Raw genomic sequence first — 17,666 nt, forward strand, 5'->3', positions numbered from 1 at the left:
CGAGCTTCTGAACCCACTCGCGGGTTGGAAGCCACACTTCCAGTTACTTCCTGCAGAGCCGCGGGCAGCCGCCCTCCGTCCTGGAAGCGCCCAGAGTCCCCGCAGCCCTTCCGGCCCTCAGGCCCCGCAGCGACCCACCTCCTCGGCGTCCTGGCCCAGGGGGATGCCCAGGCTCTTGAGCCCCTCCTGCAGCTCGCAGATGTCCACCACGCCGTCCCCGTTGCGGTCCAGCTTGTGGAAGAGGGTCTCGTAGCGCGTCGGAGGCTCCGCGTCCTGGCAGGCCGCCGCAGGCAGCACGACGCCCCGCAGCCAGCGCAGCATGGTCCCGGAGGCGCGGGCCGGCCCAGCCGAGGGAAGCCAGGGAGGCCGAAGGCTGCTTGGGCGCGAGGCCTGGCTGTAAGGGGCGCGAGGCCTGGCTGTAAGGGGCCCGCGGCCTGGCTGTAAGGGACCCGCGGCGCACAAGCTGAAAAGAGCCAAGTCCCCACCCGAGCTCGGCTCGGTGCACGGGGAGTGGCCGCTCCCGCTGCTGCCTGGGGAGGAGCTCGCCCGGCGCCGGCCTCCCCGATAGGCGCGGGGGACGGGCTAGGCACTGCCTTGAGCGGGCAGGAAGTAAAAGGGTTGCAGGGTGCGGCCCGGGAGGGGCTGTGGGACCTGGGAGGTAAGCTCTGCGGCGTCCTTACTGGAGCTGTCAGGGGTGCGGCCCGAGGAGCCAGTCCCGGGAGGTTGTGGGATTCTGCATCAGGGTATTAAAGGTGGGACGGGGGACGGAGGAGGGGTGGTGGTGGTGGTGAACAGGAGGATTGAGGGAGCAGCTGGAAGCTCAGGTTACTTAACTTCAAGCTCCCTGCCCATCGGGCTTGGTACCCTGGCGAACTGCCCAGAAACAGTCCTCTCTTCAGGGACACCGGGCCTTCTCGGGCTTTGTCTCGCGCAGATCTCGCACTTTTTCGTGCAACTCCACGGACACTACACATCTCTGGGACTGTTTTCTTTTCTTTTCTTTTTTTAACATCTTTATTGGAGTATAATTGCTTTACAATGGTGTGTTAGTTTCTGCTTTATAACAAAGTGAACCAGTTATACATATACGTATATTCCCATATCTCTTCCCTCTTGCGTCTCCCTCCCTCCCACCCTCCCTATCCCACCCCTCTAGGTGGTCACAAAAAACTGAGCTGATCTCCCTGTGCTATGTGGCTGCTTCCCACTAGCTATCTATTTTACGTTTGTTAGTGTATATATGTGGGACTGTTTTCTATTTACAAAAAATGAGAGAGTTGGGTGGCTGCTCACTTGGGATGGGAATTAAGCTTTAAGAAGCAGAGGAGTTAAATCTGAAAGCAATTAAGAAACAAAAAGGAACACTTAAAACTAATACAGTATCATATAATTATAGCTCCACAAAACTGGGCGCGGGGTTGGGGGGCACTCAAGGGTCTTTTGCAGAAATTATCAACATCCATCCAGGTGGGCAGTGGTAAAAAGAGGGTTTACTTTGCCCTACAGCTTAGTTAGTGTGATCTGCCCCGATAAATCTTAGGGAGCATCTGCCATCAGCACTTATTAGGAAAACCTCAGGCCCCTCCTTCTCAAGATGGATGCAGTTACAAGGCTTGGGGTTTATTGCCCAGGAAAGACAGAAATTCTTACTGCATAACATGGGATAAGCAAAGGAACAGTGGACCTCCAAAGAAAATACCAGACAGGGTCCTAATCCTTCAGCTGTGTAAACTTGGAGATGTGGCATAACCTCCCTGGGTAGCCTCTCTCCTCAGTAAAATGAGAGTATGAATATCTGCCTCATAACAACAAGGTTGTATATTGTATGTGAAAGATCATAACACTCTCAAGTGCCAATCAGATGAGATATTAATTGTAATAATTCTCTGTTCATCCACAGCTGCTTATAGAAACTATCACAGTGTTCCTGTTACCTGCAGGGGATACAGATCTGTACTTGTACTATAAATAAGGATCTGCCCACGTTTTCTGAAACACTAAACAAAAACTAGTTCCAACAAAATCCAGGAACTCAGACCTTGAATTTACTTCCCCTCATACTATTTTATATATTTAAGACATATGCAAATCGAGAGTTTGTAAACTGAGGACTGCTTGTTGAGTAAAATCATCTTGAAACCAATTTGTTTGCTTATTTTACTTACAATTTCCAGTTTTGTTAAGAATTATCCTCTTCCTTTGGAAAGGCTTTCAAACGTCATCAGATTTTCTATCCGTCTTTAAAAACCTCTTTCAATCCCTGCTATGAACACTCTGTACTTAAAGAGAAGCTGCTTGAAATGGTCATCTCAGACTTAAATGTTTTTCTTCTTCTTTTCTTTCTTTCTTTCTTTCTTTTCTTTCTTTGGAGTAAATAGAGGAATTACCTATCAAAATTTTGACTGAGAAAACTTATGTTCACACAAAAACTTGTACAAGAATGTTTATAGCAGTTTTCTTCATAATTTCCAAAACCCAGAAATAAGCAAAATTTCTTAAATGGGTGAATAGATAAGCAACCTGTGTTACATACATACAGTGGAATACCACTCAGCAATAAAAAGGAATGAACTGATGAATGCAACCATACGTTACATGACATTCTAGAAAAGGCAAAACTATAGAGACAGAAAACAGATCAGTGGTTGTCAGGTGCTGAGGGACAGGGAGGGAGTGATGGAACTGTTCTGTGTTTTGATTATGGTGGTGTTTATGCAACTGTATGAGCTTGTTAAAATGCACGGCACTGTGCACTCTCTGGAAATATACCTCAATAAATCTGACTTAAACATAAGTAAAATGGAATAAGAATTCTTAGCTCAAAAGATCACTGTGAAAATCAAAGTAGCTTATGAAGTACATAAACTTCAAGACTAGCTACAGAAAAGCGTGGTTGCGACCAGCAGCATCAGTATCACTTGAGAGCTTGTTAGGAATACAGAATCTCAGCACCACCACCCCAGGTCTACTAAATAAGAGTTGCACTTACACAAGAGCCTCAGGTGATCTTTCACACATTCAGGTTTAAGAAGCTCTGCTACCACTCAAAGTGTAGTTTGCACACTGGTGCCAGACTGCAGGCTGTTACCTGTTCACAACAAGGTAAACCAGAGATTAAGAGGAGGCATTTAGAAACTTTACAGCAGTTTGATAAGTTCCTATGTGTTGAATCTAGTACATAAAAAGAAAACCTCAAGGCTTGTCTTTTTATTTCAATTTTCTAATAATTCATTTTTAATTTTTTAAATAAAAGTATCTGTCTGCAGTGAGTTAAGAAAACACTGTTACCACACCTAATAAAGGTATAATTAACAATAGCAACTTCAAGCATGAGAAAAGAAAATGTTACGTAGATATTTAAACATCTGCATGAGAGAGGGCACCCCTACCCACATGTATGCTGGTAATTCTCAGAGACCAGTGTTCCTACAGAGGTCAAGAGCAGAAACCCTGAACTCATTCGCTTCCTTAGCCCAAGTTATGTCCGTGGTCAGGACAGAAGTCTAGGGTTCAGCTTGTTTCCATTTTTCCCAGCATTTAGCCTTCTCAAGTACTACTGTCTTCCATTGGAACAACTTTTGAGCTTAATTTCATCTACTTTGGTCTTCAAAGACCTCTTTCAACACCTGCTTTGAATACCATATAGTTAGGGGGATCTGCTTGAATAATCGTTCTAGATTTTCAGAGTTTTAGCTGGTAAACAAGTTTACCCTTTTTATTTACTGGAACACTTAGTTCCAATAAGACCAAAGTCTCAGCTGGTCCATAAAGACCTGATCCTATTTCAAAATCCTGGTCATTTGCTGTCTCAAATTTAAGTGATCACAAAGTGGGCTAAGAGTTTGATTGGCTCACTGTAAAAACATCACTGGAAAGACAATTTTATCATATAATGAGTTTTAAATTTGAATGTTCTTGTAGTCTTTAGGGGAACAATAATCATTTTAAGTTTTGACTCATTTATAACATTAAGATAAGTGGATATTCTCCCCAGGTTTTCCAAGGCATTTAGGAGACCGAAATCCAGATAAAAAGGTGAATTCTGTCTCTTGCTCAGCCTGTCCACTATCTCCAATCCCCCAAAAGGTAAATGCAGACAACTCTCAATCACAAAAACATGGCACTTAATTACTGAACAACTGCCATCATTATTGAATCATGTAAATAATTCCCATTTCAAACCAGTTGTGTCAAATTCAAACTGGATTCAAAACCACATACCTCATCACTTTGAAAATAATTATGTGAAAGACTGTGTTCAGACCATCTTCAGTTTGTGAACATTTGTGTAAATTTTGTCCTGAAGACCAATAGATTGAAAGTGCAGGGAAAGAAAGTTGCACATCTATTGAAGAATCAATAATCATGGAAATTGTATCAATATTCTATACTTATGTTTTTGTATGTAAAGCCTCCATCTCCCTCCCTACTTCCCTCCCTCCCTCCCTCTCTTCCTCCTGGAATCACCAGTTAAAAGCTATTAGGCAGGCTTGAGGAAAGCTGCCCAGCATGGATCAAAGCTTAAGGAAAAAAGGAAGCTGAGCAGGGCGGCAGTCTAATGGTTGGGAGACTAGTTACATACAAGAGGATAGAGCAAATAAATAAATATACTGAGGATAATGAGAGCTAGGCTTCTTGTCAGGGAAGTGAGTTACAAATATGCCAAGAGGAAAGCTAGAATGAACCCTATAGTGTTGGATTTGAATTAGTGGTATTGGTGTGAATTCATGTTTTTAAATATTTTTAGATACAGAAATATAGAGGGGTGTCTGTACTCACGGAGCATACAATTTAGTCAGAGGAGACAAAATAACTATACCTCCAGGATACTGTAACTGGAAGAAATTTGGGCCATGTAAGTAACAATAAAACTAAGAATCTACAGAACAATAAAAATTTGCTCCTCTAACATTCATTTTAACAGTTTTACTGTGCAGAGAGAAATTTCAAATGCACATTTTTCATTTTAAAGTGTTCATAACTCATATTTAAAATGGGATTTTATGCTTTTTTAATTTCATTCATACCTTATTGCTATATATACTCAAAAATTAAATGTCTTTTACATTGTTTGCTTGTGTCTTCATAATACCTTCAAACTCATGATCACTTGTTTCTTTGTAGTAACGTGACTGTACTTGTATCTTTTTAATAAGTTTGAAATAGTCTGCAAGCAATTCAATTTGCAGAAAGTCCATCTTTTTAGTACATTTTCGAAGTGTTATTTTTCCTTTCGAAGGAAAAGGATCCACTATTGGAAGAATAGCCACAATGTAATGTTGCTACCAACTCAGTAGAGGGTGCTGCAACTTAAAGATGAAGAATAGCTTTGGGATAAATACTAGTAAAAACAGAGAGGGAAATGCAGGCAGGAGGAGATCAAAGGAAAGAAGGAAGATTAGTGGGTCTTTATTTTTTTAGTAATCAATATAATAGTTATGGATTCCTAAAATATACTCAAAAATATACAGAACTAAAATATTATTTAAAACCTGGGTATAACAACATATTTTTGTCTTTTTAAACAAATATTCTCTGTCCATATTCACTCACTATGCTCTCCAATAAAACTAAAGTAAATCAACAGAAAAAATGTAATATACTTATCTTAAAAATTATTTTTTATGTTGCACACACAATCTATTGCATCAGCATCCTACTATCAATAACAAAATCAAAGTTTCATATGGAGTCAGGAACTTTATAATCCCTGTGAATGATTTCTCAGTGACTCAATCATCTATTTAAGCCCTGAAGTATATAATGTAACTTTGTGCTACAAAAAAAAAAAGGGCAAGTGATGGTTAAAGTTCATTTTGTAAACCTTGAAACCTTCTGTTGTCAAAATGTACTGCTTTTTAAAGTTGTTGTAGTGTTGATTCTTCTTTATTATTGTTGTTCATTTTAATTAACCTTCCCCTTTAATGTCTTCAAATGTCTTCTAGATGTTGACTCTGTATAAGTCATTATATTATGTGTGTGTACATGAATTTAGTCATACCCTAATTTCATATTTTCTATTTTCAAAAAAAATATTTGAGGAAACTTAGTAGGCTCTAAAGAGAAAGTGTTTGGAGATTCCAACTACCAGAAGCCCAGTCTGAGCTAACTTATGCAAGAAGAGAAGGACTGCAGCTGGAACTCAGGTAAAACAAGAAGCATGAACTGGAACAGCCTCAAGATTCTGAATGTTGTGTCTCTGCTCCCATCTGTGCTCCTGCTTCTGTCTTCTCCCACAATGCAGATCAGTTTTCCTTACATAGTAGGAAACATGGTTGTAACTAACAGCTCCCAGTTTTATATCTTACTACCTCAGGCACCAGAGACAGCCGTTTGTAATGCTCTTTCTGGTACTAAGTTCTCTAAATCCTCATGAGGGACTCCTTGACTTAGGTTAGGTTAGGTGCTCACCACTGGAGAAATTAACAATGTCCGTGGGCCCAGGATTATGTCAATGCATTGCAGTTCCCAGTGAATACAAAAAGTGGAGAAGTGCATTTGCTGGAAGAGGATCTAGATGTACAAATAGATTTGTCTTATTAAATTTAATTGACTTAGGTTTCAGTGTATCAGATTATATATAATTTGTCAAATGTTCAAAAGTCAGTTCCACTTGAAAACAAAACAGAAAAATAAAGCATCTCTGAAACTGACTTATTTAAGGCGATGGCAAAATGGGATTCAATTAAAAACCAAATTTTGGGCTTCCCTGGTGGCGCAGTGGTTGGGAGTCCGCCTGCCGATGCAAGGGACGCGGGTTTGTGCCCCGGTCCGGGAGGATCCCACGTGCCGCGGAGCAGCTGCGCCTGTGAGCCATGGCCGCTGGGCCGGCGCGTCCAGAGCCTGGGCTCCGCGGCGGGAGAGGCCACAGCGGTGAGAGGCCCGCGTACCGCAAAAAAAAAAAAAAAAAAAAAAAACACACCAAATTTATAAGCAACTTTGTAGGAACATACATTTTATATAAAGTAATGCAGAATTAACAGGCTGTTAAATAGAAATTTAACTAAGATACCAAGACAGCGTATATCCTAAGACAAAATGAAACGCAAGGCCATAAAGCAGAATTTTCAAAGGAAGTAGTAGTAGAAGTCAGTTTTGTGGCCCTTGAACCCCTGTCACGCACATTGAGGGTAAAAGGGGTTCAATTAGAAGAGGATTTTTAGAGAGAGCTGCTGCTGTACTGAGTGCCCCTTCGACTCAGCCCCACCTCCCACCCAGGGAAAAGGGTACCTGTCCCTCACCTGCAGCCTAGGGCAAGGAACTTTAGTGAGATTACCTGAAAAGTCTGATATAAATCTCATCGGTTTTGAAGACACAGTGAACTGGTATCTGATGCATGCTTAGGAAATGTGTGCTAACCATTCTCACAGTAAAGTGAGAGAGAAGCTGCTGCCTTAGGCAAGTTATACTCTCAGAGTTTGTTGAAACAAAGAATATGTGAATATTTCCCCTGTGAAAAGATGTGGGCTGTGAAAAAAAAGCCAAGGTGGACTTGTCCTAGATCCTGTCTAAAAGGGTTAAAGGGCTGTCTGAAGAGATAAATGAGCTTCAGCAGAAAAAATGGTGGAGGCACCGACAGATGTCTAGAGATTGAAGAAGGAGATATAAGTGACCAACCAGGGAGAATACATGATATCCACCAAGAAACTATAGAAAAGAGTTTCCTAGGAACTGGGTGGGTCTCCAGAGAACCTGCAAAAGACCTGATAAGAGAAAGAAAGAGTTTCACAAGATGTCAAGGCAGAAAACTCAGTGCTGCTCACAGCGGTATTAGGTAAGAACTGGCCCACTGGCCCTTTCCTCTCCTTTCTATTCTATTGTGACTCTGATGGGATTAGCAAACTAGAGAAAATGAATCCTAGAAGGAAAAAAAGAAAAGCCAAAAGTGTCCATCTCTTTCCTAACAGGCCTTTTGTCTGCAACAGGCCTGAGCAGAGGTAGAGGAAGAAATTTTAGCTTTAAATAGAGATTGAAGTTTTGTTGACTACACTGGGCCAAACATACTAATTACTCCCTTGAAGAACCTTTCATTAACTGAAAGTGATAAGTTGTGCAATCTGCCCTGAATTTCATCTAGAACAAGGGAAGAACCAGCCTCACAAAATGAGTTCAGAGTGACTCTGGGAAACAGTTACAAAGCCCTGGTAATTACATCCCACAAGTTATGCTTGTTTCCATACATAAAATACTCAGCAACAATATCACCTCACACCTGTTAGAATGGCTACTATCAAAAAGGCAAGAATAATGTGTGTTGGTTAGGGTGTGGAGAAAAGGGAACCCTCATGCACTATTAGTGGGAATGTAAACTAGTGCAGCCATTAAGGAAAACAGTATGGAATTCCTCAAAAAAACTAAGAATAGAACTACCATATGACCCAGTTATCCCACTTTTCGGTATTTATCCAAAGAATATAAAAACACCAATCCAGGGCTTCCCTGGTGGCGCAGTGGTTGAGAGTCTGCCTGCCGATGCAGGGGACACGGGTTCGTGCCCCGGTCCGAGAAGATCCCACATGCCGCGGAGCAGCTGGGCCCGTGAGTCATGGCCGCTGAGCCTGCGCGTCCGGAGCCTGTGCTCTGCAATGGGAGAGGCCACAAAAGTGAGAGGCCCGTGTACCTCAAAAAAAAAAAAAAAAAAAAAAAAACACCAATCCAAAAACATATATGCACCCCTATGTTCATTGCAGCATTATTTACAATAGCCAAGATATGGAAACAACCTGAATGCCTATCAATGGATGAATGGATAAAGAAGATGTGGTGTATATATATATATATATATACAGTGGAATACTACTCAGCCATAAAAAAGATGAAATCTTTCCAGGTGCAACAACATGGATGTATTATGCTAAGTGAAATAAGTCAGACAGAGAAAGACAAATACCATATGATTTCACTCTTATGTGGAAAGTAAACAAACAAATAAAATAATTCAACAAACCAAACCAGGGCTTCCCTGGTGGCGCAGTGGTTGAGAATCTGCCTGCCAATGCAGGGGATGGGAGTTCGATCCCTGGTCTGGGAAGATCCCACATGCCGCGGAGCGGCTGGGCCCGTGAGCCATGGCCGCTGAGCCTGCACGTCCGGAGCTTGTGCTCCGCAACGGGAGAGGCCACAACAGTGAGAGGCCCGCGTACCCCAAAAAAAAAAAAAATGCCTGTTCTCCCTCCTTCCAGGGTTATTGGAAGAATCATGAGATAATATACTACAAAGAGGAGAGAAACAATACATTATTGTTCCTTCTTCTGCAGACAGAAGAATTGTATTGGAGGTAATCATGTGGGGGGATCATAAATCATACTCATAAATTGCTTGTGATATACTACACTAAAAGTCATATCTTCCCTGAAAAAAATTTCAAAATGGAAATGCTTGCTTTAAATATAAATTTATTGATCTAAAAACATAACACCACTACCAGTAAAAAATAGAAGTAGAGAATGGAAACCATTCCTTTTCATTTGTTTCATTGAATCAAAAAATGTATTTTGATTATACAAATCATGACCAACCTAATTATCTTGGCTGAAGTAATCCAGATTGCACATGAATGAAGTGGAGGCTTCAAGTGGCAAGGCTGGCCACTATGTGCACCTATTTGAATTTTCTTTGGCCAAATTTGTTAAACCTCATTAGAACTTCCTGCTGCCCACACAACATCCTGCACCGACTTCCTGGTAGCCTTTTGTGATCTGACAGGGTGAGTAACTAAACAAAATTATAAACAACACTTCAACTTGCACTGAGGCATTACCATCCTCTCCCTAGGAAAACAAAGGTTATTCATAAGAAAGAGAGGATGACTAAGAAAATCAACTATTATAAAATTACTAAGTTTTAAAAAATGTATTAAAATATGCCCATTTTAGTCTTACATTTTTATTCTGTTTAAATGTATTAAGGCAGTTAATCTTAAACGCAAGGCTTCATTAGCTACCTATGTTATGCTAAAACTTTTTTAGCCAACTTAAAATTCTCTCCTTTATACCAATTTCTTTTGCTATTTTTAAATGACCTATACACTTTGATTTCTGATTACAAAATGATACATGTTTATTGTATGGAAAATACAGAAAATCACAGAAGAAAAAAAATACACATGATCTCACTGTCCAGAGATTTAATTTAGATGTGAAACCTTTCACTTTCTCTCTCTCTCTCTCTCTCTTCTTTTTTGTATAACTACTTTATTGCATATTCCATTTTTTAAAATAAATTTATTTATTTTTGGTTGCGTTGGGTCTCCATTGCTGCGCGTGTGCTTTCTCTAGTTGTGTTGAGCGGGGCTACTCTTTGTTGTGGTGTGAGGGATTCTCATTGCAGTGGCTTCTCTTGTTGAGGAGCGTGGGCTGTAGGCACACGGGCTTCAGTAGTTGCAGCACATGGGCTAAGTAGTTGTGGCTCACGGGCTCTAGAGAGCAGGCTCAGTAGTTGTGGCGCACGGGCTTAGCTGCTCTGCGGCATGTGCGATTTTCCCCAACCAGGGCTCAAACCTGTGTTCCCTGCATTGGCAGGTGGATTCTTAACCACTGTGCCACCAGGGAAGTCCCTGCATGTTCCATTTTTTATTAAAATAATCTCAGATTATATATACTATTTTGAATACTGCTTTTCCTAGTTAATATAGTATAGACATTTTCCCGTGTCACTAACATTCTCCTATATCATTATTTCAAAGAACTGTTTAATACTGTACTGTGTTAGATTTAAACTAATATTTTGTTAAACATATTCATTATTACAATTCTTCACTATTATAAACAGTGGAAAATATAAACACTCTAAAAGATAAATCTTTTTTAACAGCCATGATGTTTTCCTTAGGATAAATTTCTAGAAATGAAATTGCTCAGTTATGGCTTTTTCTGCTTTTGCTAAGTATTGTCAAATGGTCCTTCAGTAAGTTTGGACTAATTTACATTTCCATAGGCAGTGTATGAGATTATTTAATTAAAAAATGCAAGTACTGGGTATTAGAATATTATAAACTTCCATAATTAAAGAGGTGAAAACTGTGTCTTACTTTAATCCACAATACTTTGAGTAACATTGTTTTAGCTTTTACATAAAGCTGTCATCTACTTCAACTAACTTTTTGTGTATCGTGTAAGGTAGGGGCATTGAGGTTCATATTATTCCATATGAATATCCAATTGTTCTAGAGCCATTTGTTGAGGAGACTGTCCTTTCCCCCATTGAATAACCTTGGCACTTTATCAAGAGTCAATTGACCATACATGTGTAAGTCTATTTCTAGGATCTCTAATTTGTTTCATTAATCTGAATATCTATCCTTATGCCAATACCACCCTGTCTTGTCACTGTAGCATTAGAGTAGTTTTTAAATCATATAGTATGAGTCCTCGTACTTTGTTCTTCAAAATTGTTCAGGATAGCCTAGGATGGTCACAATGGATTGAAATTTCGAATTTCACTCCGCTGAGATCAGAGAACATACTTTGTATAATTATAATCCTTTTCAAGTTATTGACCTATTTTATGACCTAGCATATGCTCTATCCTGGAGAAGGTGCATGTGCACTTAAGAATATGTATCCTGGGACTTCCCTGGTGATCCAGTGGTAAAGAATCCACCTTCCAATGCAGGGGATGCAAGTTCGATCCCTGGTCGGGGAGCTAAGATCCCACATGCCATGCAGCAACTAAACCCGCGCACCACAACTACTGAGCTCACACGCCTCAACGAGAGAGCCCTTGTGCCACAAAACTACAGAGCTCATGCACCCTGGAGCCCATGTGCCACAACTAGAGAGAAGCTTGAGCGCCACAACGAAAGATCCCGCATGCCTCAACCAAGATTCAGCATGCTGCAACTAAGACCCGATGCAGCCAAAAAAATTAAGAAAATAAGTAAATATTTTTTAAAAAAGAATGTGTATTCTGCTGTTTTTGAGTGGAGTGTTCTATATATGTTAGGTCTAGTTTGTGTATAATGTTCAAGTGTTCTGTTTCCTTGTTGATCTGCTTAGTTTTTATATCCTTTATTGAAAGTGTGCATTAAAGTGTCCAACTATTATGGTTGAATTGCTTATGTCTCTTCAGTTCTGACAATTTTTGTTTCATATCTTTTGGGCCTCTGTTGTTAGGTGCATATATGTTTTTGATTGTTCTAGCATCCTGATAAATTGACCTATTTAGTATAAATGGTCCTCTTTATCTCTATTAATATTTGTTGTTTTAAAGTCTATTTTGTCTGATATTAGTATAACCACTTTAGCTTTCTTGATTGCTATTTATGTAATGCCTCTTTTTCCATTATTTTACTTTCAACCTATTTGTTATCTTTTGATCTAATGCATGTCTCCTTTTAGACAGTATATAGTTGGATCTTTTCTAAAAATTCAGTCTAATAATCTCTGGCTTTGATTGTTTAATTCATATTAATGTTATTAATGATAGAGCTGAATTTACACCTACCACTTCTGTTTGCTAGTTGTCTTGTGTCCTTTTTGTTCCTCTCTTCCTTTACTGCTTTGTCTTGCATTACGTGAATATTTCCTACATAAAATGCCCACATCTTAAAAGGGTATTAGCCCTATAAATGATTTTTCTTTCATTAATTCACTAAATATTCAACAACAAACGTGTATTGATAGGCTACCTTGCATTAACAAATAGGCCCAAAACTGTAACTGCCCAAATTTAAAAGTAATTATTTCTCACTCTCATAATAGTACTACACAGGTGTTCCAGTCACAGGTAGCTCTCCTCCATGCAGTTTCAGGAAATGTAATTTCACGCCCAGAAATTGTACACATCATTTCCACTCACATTCCATTGGAAAGAACTTTGTCACATGTCCACCCTAATTACCAGGGGTGCTGAGAAATCTTTAGGTGCATTTCAAGGAAGAAGGGGAGATTACATACTTTTTGGACAGCTAGACATCTCTAACTCAGTACTATGAAGAAACCTGAAGAAAATTTTTCCTCTGGATAGTTCAATATTCTGAAATATTCTGAAACTCCTTAATTTACAAGCAAAAATCTATAGGAAGTTTTATTTTTTAAAAAAAGCATTAAGCAGTATATATTTTTGCAAAAGAAAAATTATAGGAGGCTAAAGTGTCGCAATGCCTTAAAAAAAACTTTAGAGGGCTTTCCTGGTGGCACAGTGGTTGAGAGTCCGCCTGCCGATGCAGGGGGCGCGGGTTCGTGCCCCGGTCCGGGAAGATCCCACATGCCGCGGAGCGGCTGGGCCCGTAAGCCATGGCCGCTGAGCCTGAGTGTCCGGAGCCTGCGCTCCGCAACGGGAGAGGCCACGACAGTGAGAGGCCCGAGTACCGCAAAAAAAAAAGAAAAACTTTAGAGACCCACAAAATTTAGAGTAAGCTTTCCTTTCTAGGATCACCTGTATGAGCTATTCCACTGAAGTCTCTATATTACCTTCTGCTTCATAGTGTGTCTGCTGCACCACTACTTCTTGGTATGCTTATTCTATCCTTCCCTGGTGTGGCTACTGTACTATGAGGTTATTACACTCATATGGTCCTTCCCTTGACATAACCTTCTACTTTCTTATGCCAGTGTTCTATTGGTTTGACTTTTCCAGTGATAAGGTGAAATTTGACATTTTCAAACAGCCCTGTGTCTTGCTTAACCAGACTTTTTTTTAGTCATTCAGAGAACCCATAGCTTTTATAGAAGGGACTTTTTTCTATCCTTTCCTTCCTGATACTTTCAGTGATTATAATTATTTTAAAGGAGATATAGCAGATGTCAGGTCAGAAATTCATTCCTTCCCCTTAAGGCTTTTCCTCTCTGATTATAGATCAACTACCTTTGCTATGAAAAAAAAACTCTGCAGGGCTGGCATCAGTATGTACTCTAACAGAAAAATTTTACTTTTCTTAAAGCTCAGTTTCTACTCTAGACAGCAAGGAAAGTCCACTACACTAACTGCTTACAGGAAAATCACACCAATGACAGTTTTCCCTTGTCTTTCCAGTAATAGGTCTGAGAATCCTACCGCAAGTGTATTACTCTCAACTACTCAGGAGTTGCTCCCTACCTCACTCTGTAGTTTGTTATTAATATCCTGTCATCAATATTATTAATATAATTAGTATCATCACTACAATTATGTACTGGGCAGAAAATCAAATTATCTAGTAAAAATATTTCACACAAACCCCATGGCAAGTGAAACAGTGTCCTTAGCTATTCCTTTAAAAAATGTGTATGCATTCCATCTTACCTTCAATTTTTCTAAGTGAGCACGGAGAGGGAAGACATCAGAGCTTAAAGTATGGGACTAACTCAGTAGGTGTTCAATAAGAGTAACACCAGCTCCTAGGAAGCAACTTGGAAATTTGTGAGAGAATTTTAAAATTATTTTTTAATAAAATATTAACTTTAGAATAGTATTTGATTTACAGGAAAGTTGTGAAGATAATACAGAGAATACCCAGGTACCCCATGCCCAGTTTCCCCCTATTATTAGCATTTGCAATTAGTAAGGTACATGTGTCACAGAGAAGAAATACTGCTAAATTACTATCAACTGAAACCCATACTTTATTCACATTTCTTTAGGTTTTAACCTAATGTCCTTTTTAGTTTCCAGGATCCCACCCAAGATACCACATTCTATTCAGTCACCATGTCTCCTTAAACTTTCTCTTGGCTTAGCTGTGAGAGTTCTCAGACTTTCCTTGTTTTTGATGACCTTGACAGTTTTGTGGAGTACTAAACAAGAATTTTGCAAACTGCCTCTCAATTGGGATTTCTCTGATGTTTTTCTCATAATTATGGGATTTTTGGAAGGAAGACACAGAGGTAAAGTGCCGTTCTCATCACATGGTATCAGTAGTACATCATATTAATATAACTTAGTCTATATTGACTTTGATTACCTGGCTGAGGCAATGTTTGTCAGAGTTCTCCAGTGGGGCTTCCCTGGTGGCGCAGTGGTTGAGGGTCCGCCTGCCAATGCAGGGGACACGGGTTCGTGCCCCGGTCCGGGAAGATCCCACATGCCGCGGAGCGGCTGGGCCCGTGAGCCATGGCCGCTGAGCCTGCGCGTCCGGAGCCTGTGCTCCGCAACGGGAGAGGCCACAACAGTGAAAGGCCCGCGTACCGCAAAAAAAAAAAAAAAAAGCTAAGTAACTTTTCCCCCATTTCCATAATACTCTCCTTGGAAGTCAGTATGCATAGCCCACACTTAATGAGTGGGGAGTTGAGGGAGAAGTATCCACATAAATTATGTGGAATTATCCTGCAAAGGAGATTTGTCTATTCTCCTCCATTTATTGATTTATTCAATCATTAATTTACATTAGTATGGACTCATGAATATCTTATATTGGGTTATAATCCAATACTACTTCATTCTGTTGCTCAAATTTTTCCAGCTTTGGTGATTTGGAACACTTTCTATGGGCTCCTGTGCCCCTTTGACATATCTCCTTCAATGTGTGTGTGGGGGTGGGTTTTTTGTTTTATTTGGATTTGTGAGCACTTTAATTTCTGGCACTACAAGACACTTCAGGCTCATCATAGGTATTTATTTCTCCAGTCCTAGAATCAGTTAATTCCACGAGTCTTGTTTTCTTTATTGGAGAACGGTATTAGAAACCAAGATTTGGGCATAAGGTGTGCTGATTGCTACTGGGGTGTTGTTTCTTTGAGGCCATTTCAGCTGACAATGCAAAGAAATATACATGTGTATGCTGACCTGTGTAAATACACCTAACTACCAATGTTCCCTATATGTAACTATCTCTATCTATATTAAGATAAACATGAGTTCTTACTGATGTCTCCAGCAGTAGTCCTTACTGCACAGTACAAGGCCTTCTGCCCTTGTTTATCTGTAATCTCTCACTCCAACAGTGACAAAGGTGGCTCCCACCATCTGCCATCATTTACTTAACTGTTAAATTTCAGTATACATGTATAGTGTTTTCAGAATTGTTAAACTGTACCCCTGTGGAAATCAACTGTCATCAACTATAATATTGTGCTCATGTGCAGTTCCTTTTGCCTTTAGTCTTAACAGACTTGTGGTGGCACTTTTGATTGTCATAATGTTTGTAATGGTGGCTCTGACATTTACAAGGAAGGACTCAGGAATGCTAAATGTCCTGAAATGCAATGCACAATTCTCACAAAATATTGCATATATGACTTTTAAATGTCCCACGGACCATCTATTCAAGTAAAACCTGTTTATTATCTATTTTTACAGTTATAATTTTCATTAAACATTTCAAGAATGTAACTATCATGTAAATTAAGGAAAAATTATACTTCTTTTGTTCAGAATGTTACCAAGCAATGTTTACCATTTTGGAAAATAATGTCACTGATGGTAGCACTGCTTGTGGTATTTGAGCTGCCAAAGCAACATCTCTGTGTTACCCTGCATCTGTTGTTATCACATTTGCACAATTCTATGTATGTATACAAATATGCTTATTTTTCCTTTATTTCAAATGTTAAATAGAAGGAAAAACTGTCTAAATATTGAACTGAATATATTTTGTCTTACTTGGAGTTCTGGGTTCCACTGGAATGAGGTAGATACTAAGTTTTTAGTTGTCCTACTTCTCCTAGAAACCCGAGGAAAAGAAAGAGGAAATAAATTCCCTTAAATACATTTCAGTGAAATCGGAGACAGCAAAAATCTGAAAACTCAAAAATGGGCATGAGTGCTGTCCTAAGCTCCCTAAGAAGTTGGCGTAGGTGTTTGTAACACATGTCCTAGGGAAGAACAGAGGACTCAGCAGTAGGAGATATCAGAAATCTCCACAAAATGCTGTATTCTAAAAGAGGGCCTTATGTGTAGAATAAACTATTGAGAGCAAGACTGAAACTAGATAGGACACCAGGGGGAGAGGTGAAGAGAGAATGCTCAGAAAATGCTGATGGGCTGAGGCTCTGAAGGGGCAGATCTCACAAAGTTCCCACACACCAAAATTTCTAAAATTGAGTGCAGCGTCTTGGAAGGTGATTACTTTGTTTCCTGGTGATGGAAACCTATAGAGAATGTGTGGAGGCCCAGGGGTCCTAAACTAAGCTGGTTTCTGAGAGCAAGAGGAGATATGACTATACAAAGGCAGGTATTTTAAGTTGTTCCCCTGAGCTATGAAGCTTGGAAAGTTACCTTGGCCTCCCCTACCAACCCCACTGGGACTTCTAAGCCAGAAATTTCCATCTCCTTCAACTATGATTAACAAAGATGAATATGCTCAGCATTTAGACTAAGGTATTACAGGCATACCTTGGAGATATTGTGGGTTCAGTTCCAGACAACCATGATAAAACAAGTATTGAAATAAAGCAAGTCACAGAAGTCTTTTGGTTTTCCAGTGCATATAAAAGTTATGTTTACACTATACTGTAGTCTATTAAGTATGCAGTAGCATTATGTCTTAAAAAATGTACATATCGGGGGACCTTGAAGATGGCGGAAGAGTAAGACGCGGAGATCACCTTCCTCCCCACAGATACACCAGAAATACATCTACACGTGGAACAACTCCTACAGAACACCTACTGAACGCTGGCAGAAGACCTCAGACCTCCCAAAAGGCAAGAAACTCCCCACGTACCTGGGTAGGGCAAAAGAAAAAAAAGAAAAAACAAAGACAAAAGAATAGGGACGGCACCTGTACCAGTGGGAGGGAGCTGTGAAGG

General features: G+C 40.0%; 1 protein-coding gene across 1 annotated transcript in view; it reads right to left on the bottom strand.

Moving 5' to 3' along the window:
* SLC25A24 (solute carrier family 25 member 24) overlaps nt 1-554 on the bottom strand; it is a 59,080-nt gene extending 58,526 nt beyond the window's left edge. The window contains exon 1 of the mRNA XM_060026425.1: nt 139-554. Coding sequence (XP_059882408.1) covers nt 139-321 — 183 coding nt within the window. The 5' untranslated portion in view covers nt 322-554. The remainder of the gene's footprint in view (nt 1-138) is intronic.
* Between the last annotated feature and the right edge of the window lie 17,112 nt (nt 555-17,666).

Source organism: Delphinus delphis, chromosome 1, assembly GCF_949987515.2.
Source record: "Delphinus delphis chromosome 1, mDelDel1.2, whole genome shotgun sequence".
NCBI lineage: Eukaryota > Metazoa > Chordata > Mammalia > Artiodactyla > Delphinidae > Delphinus > Delphinus delphis.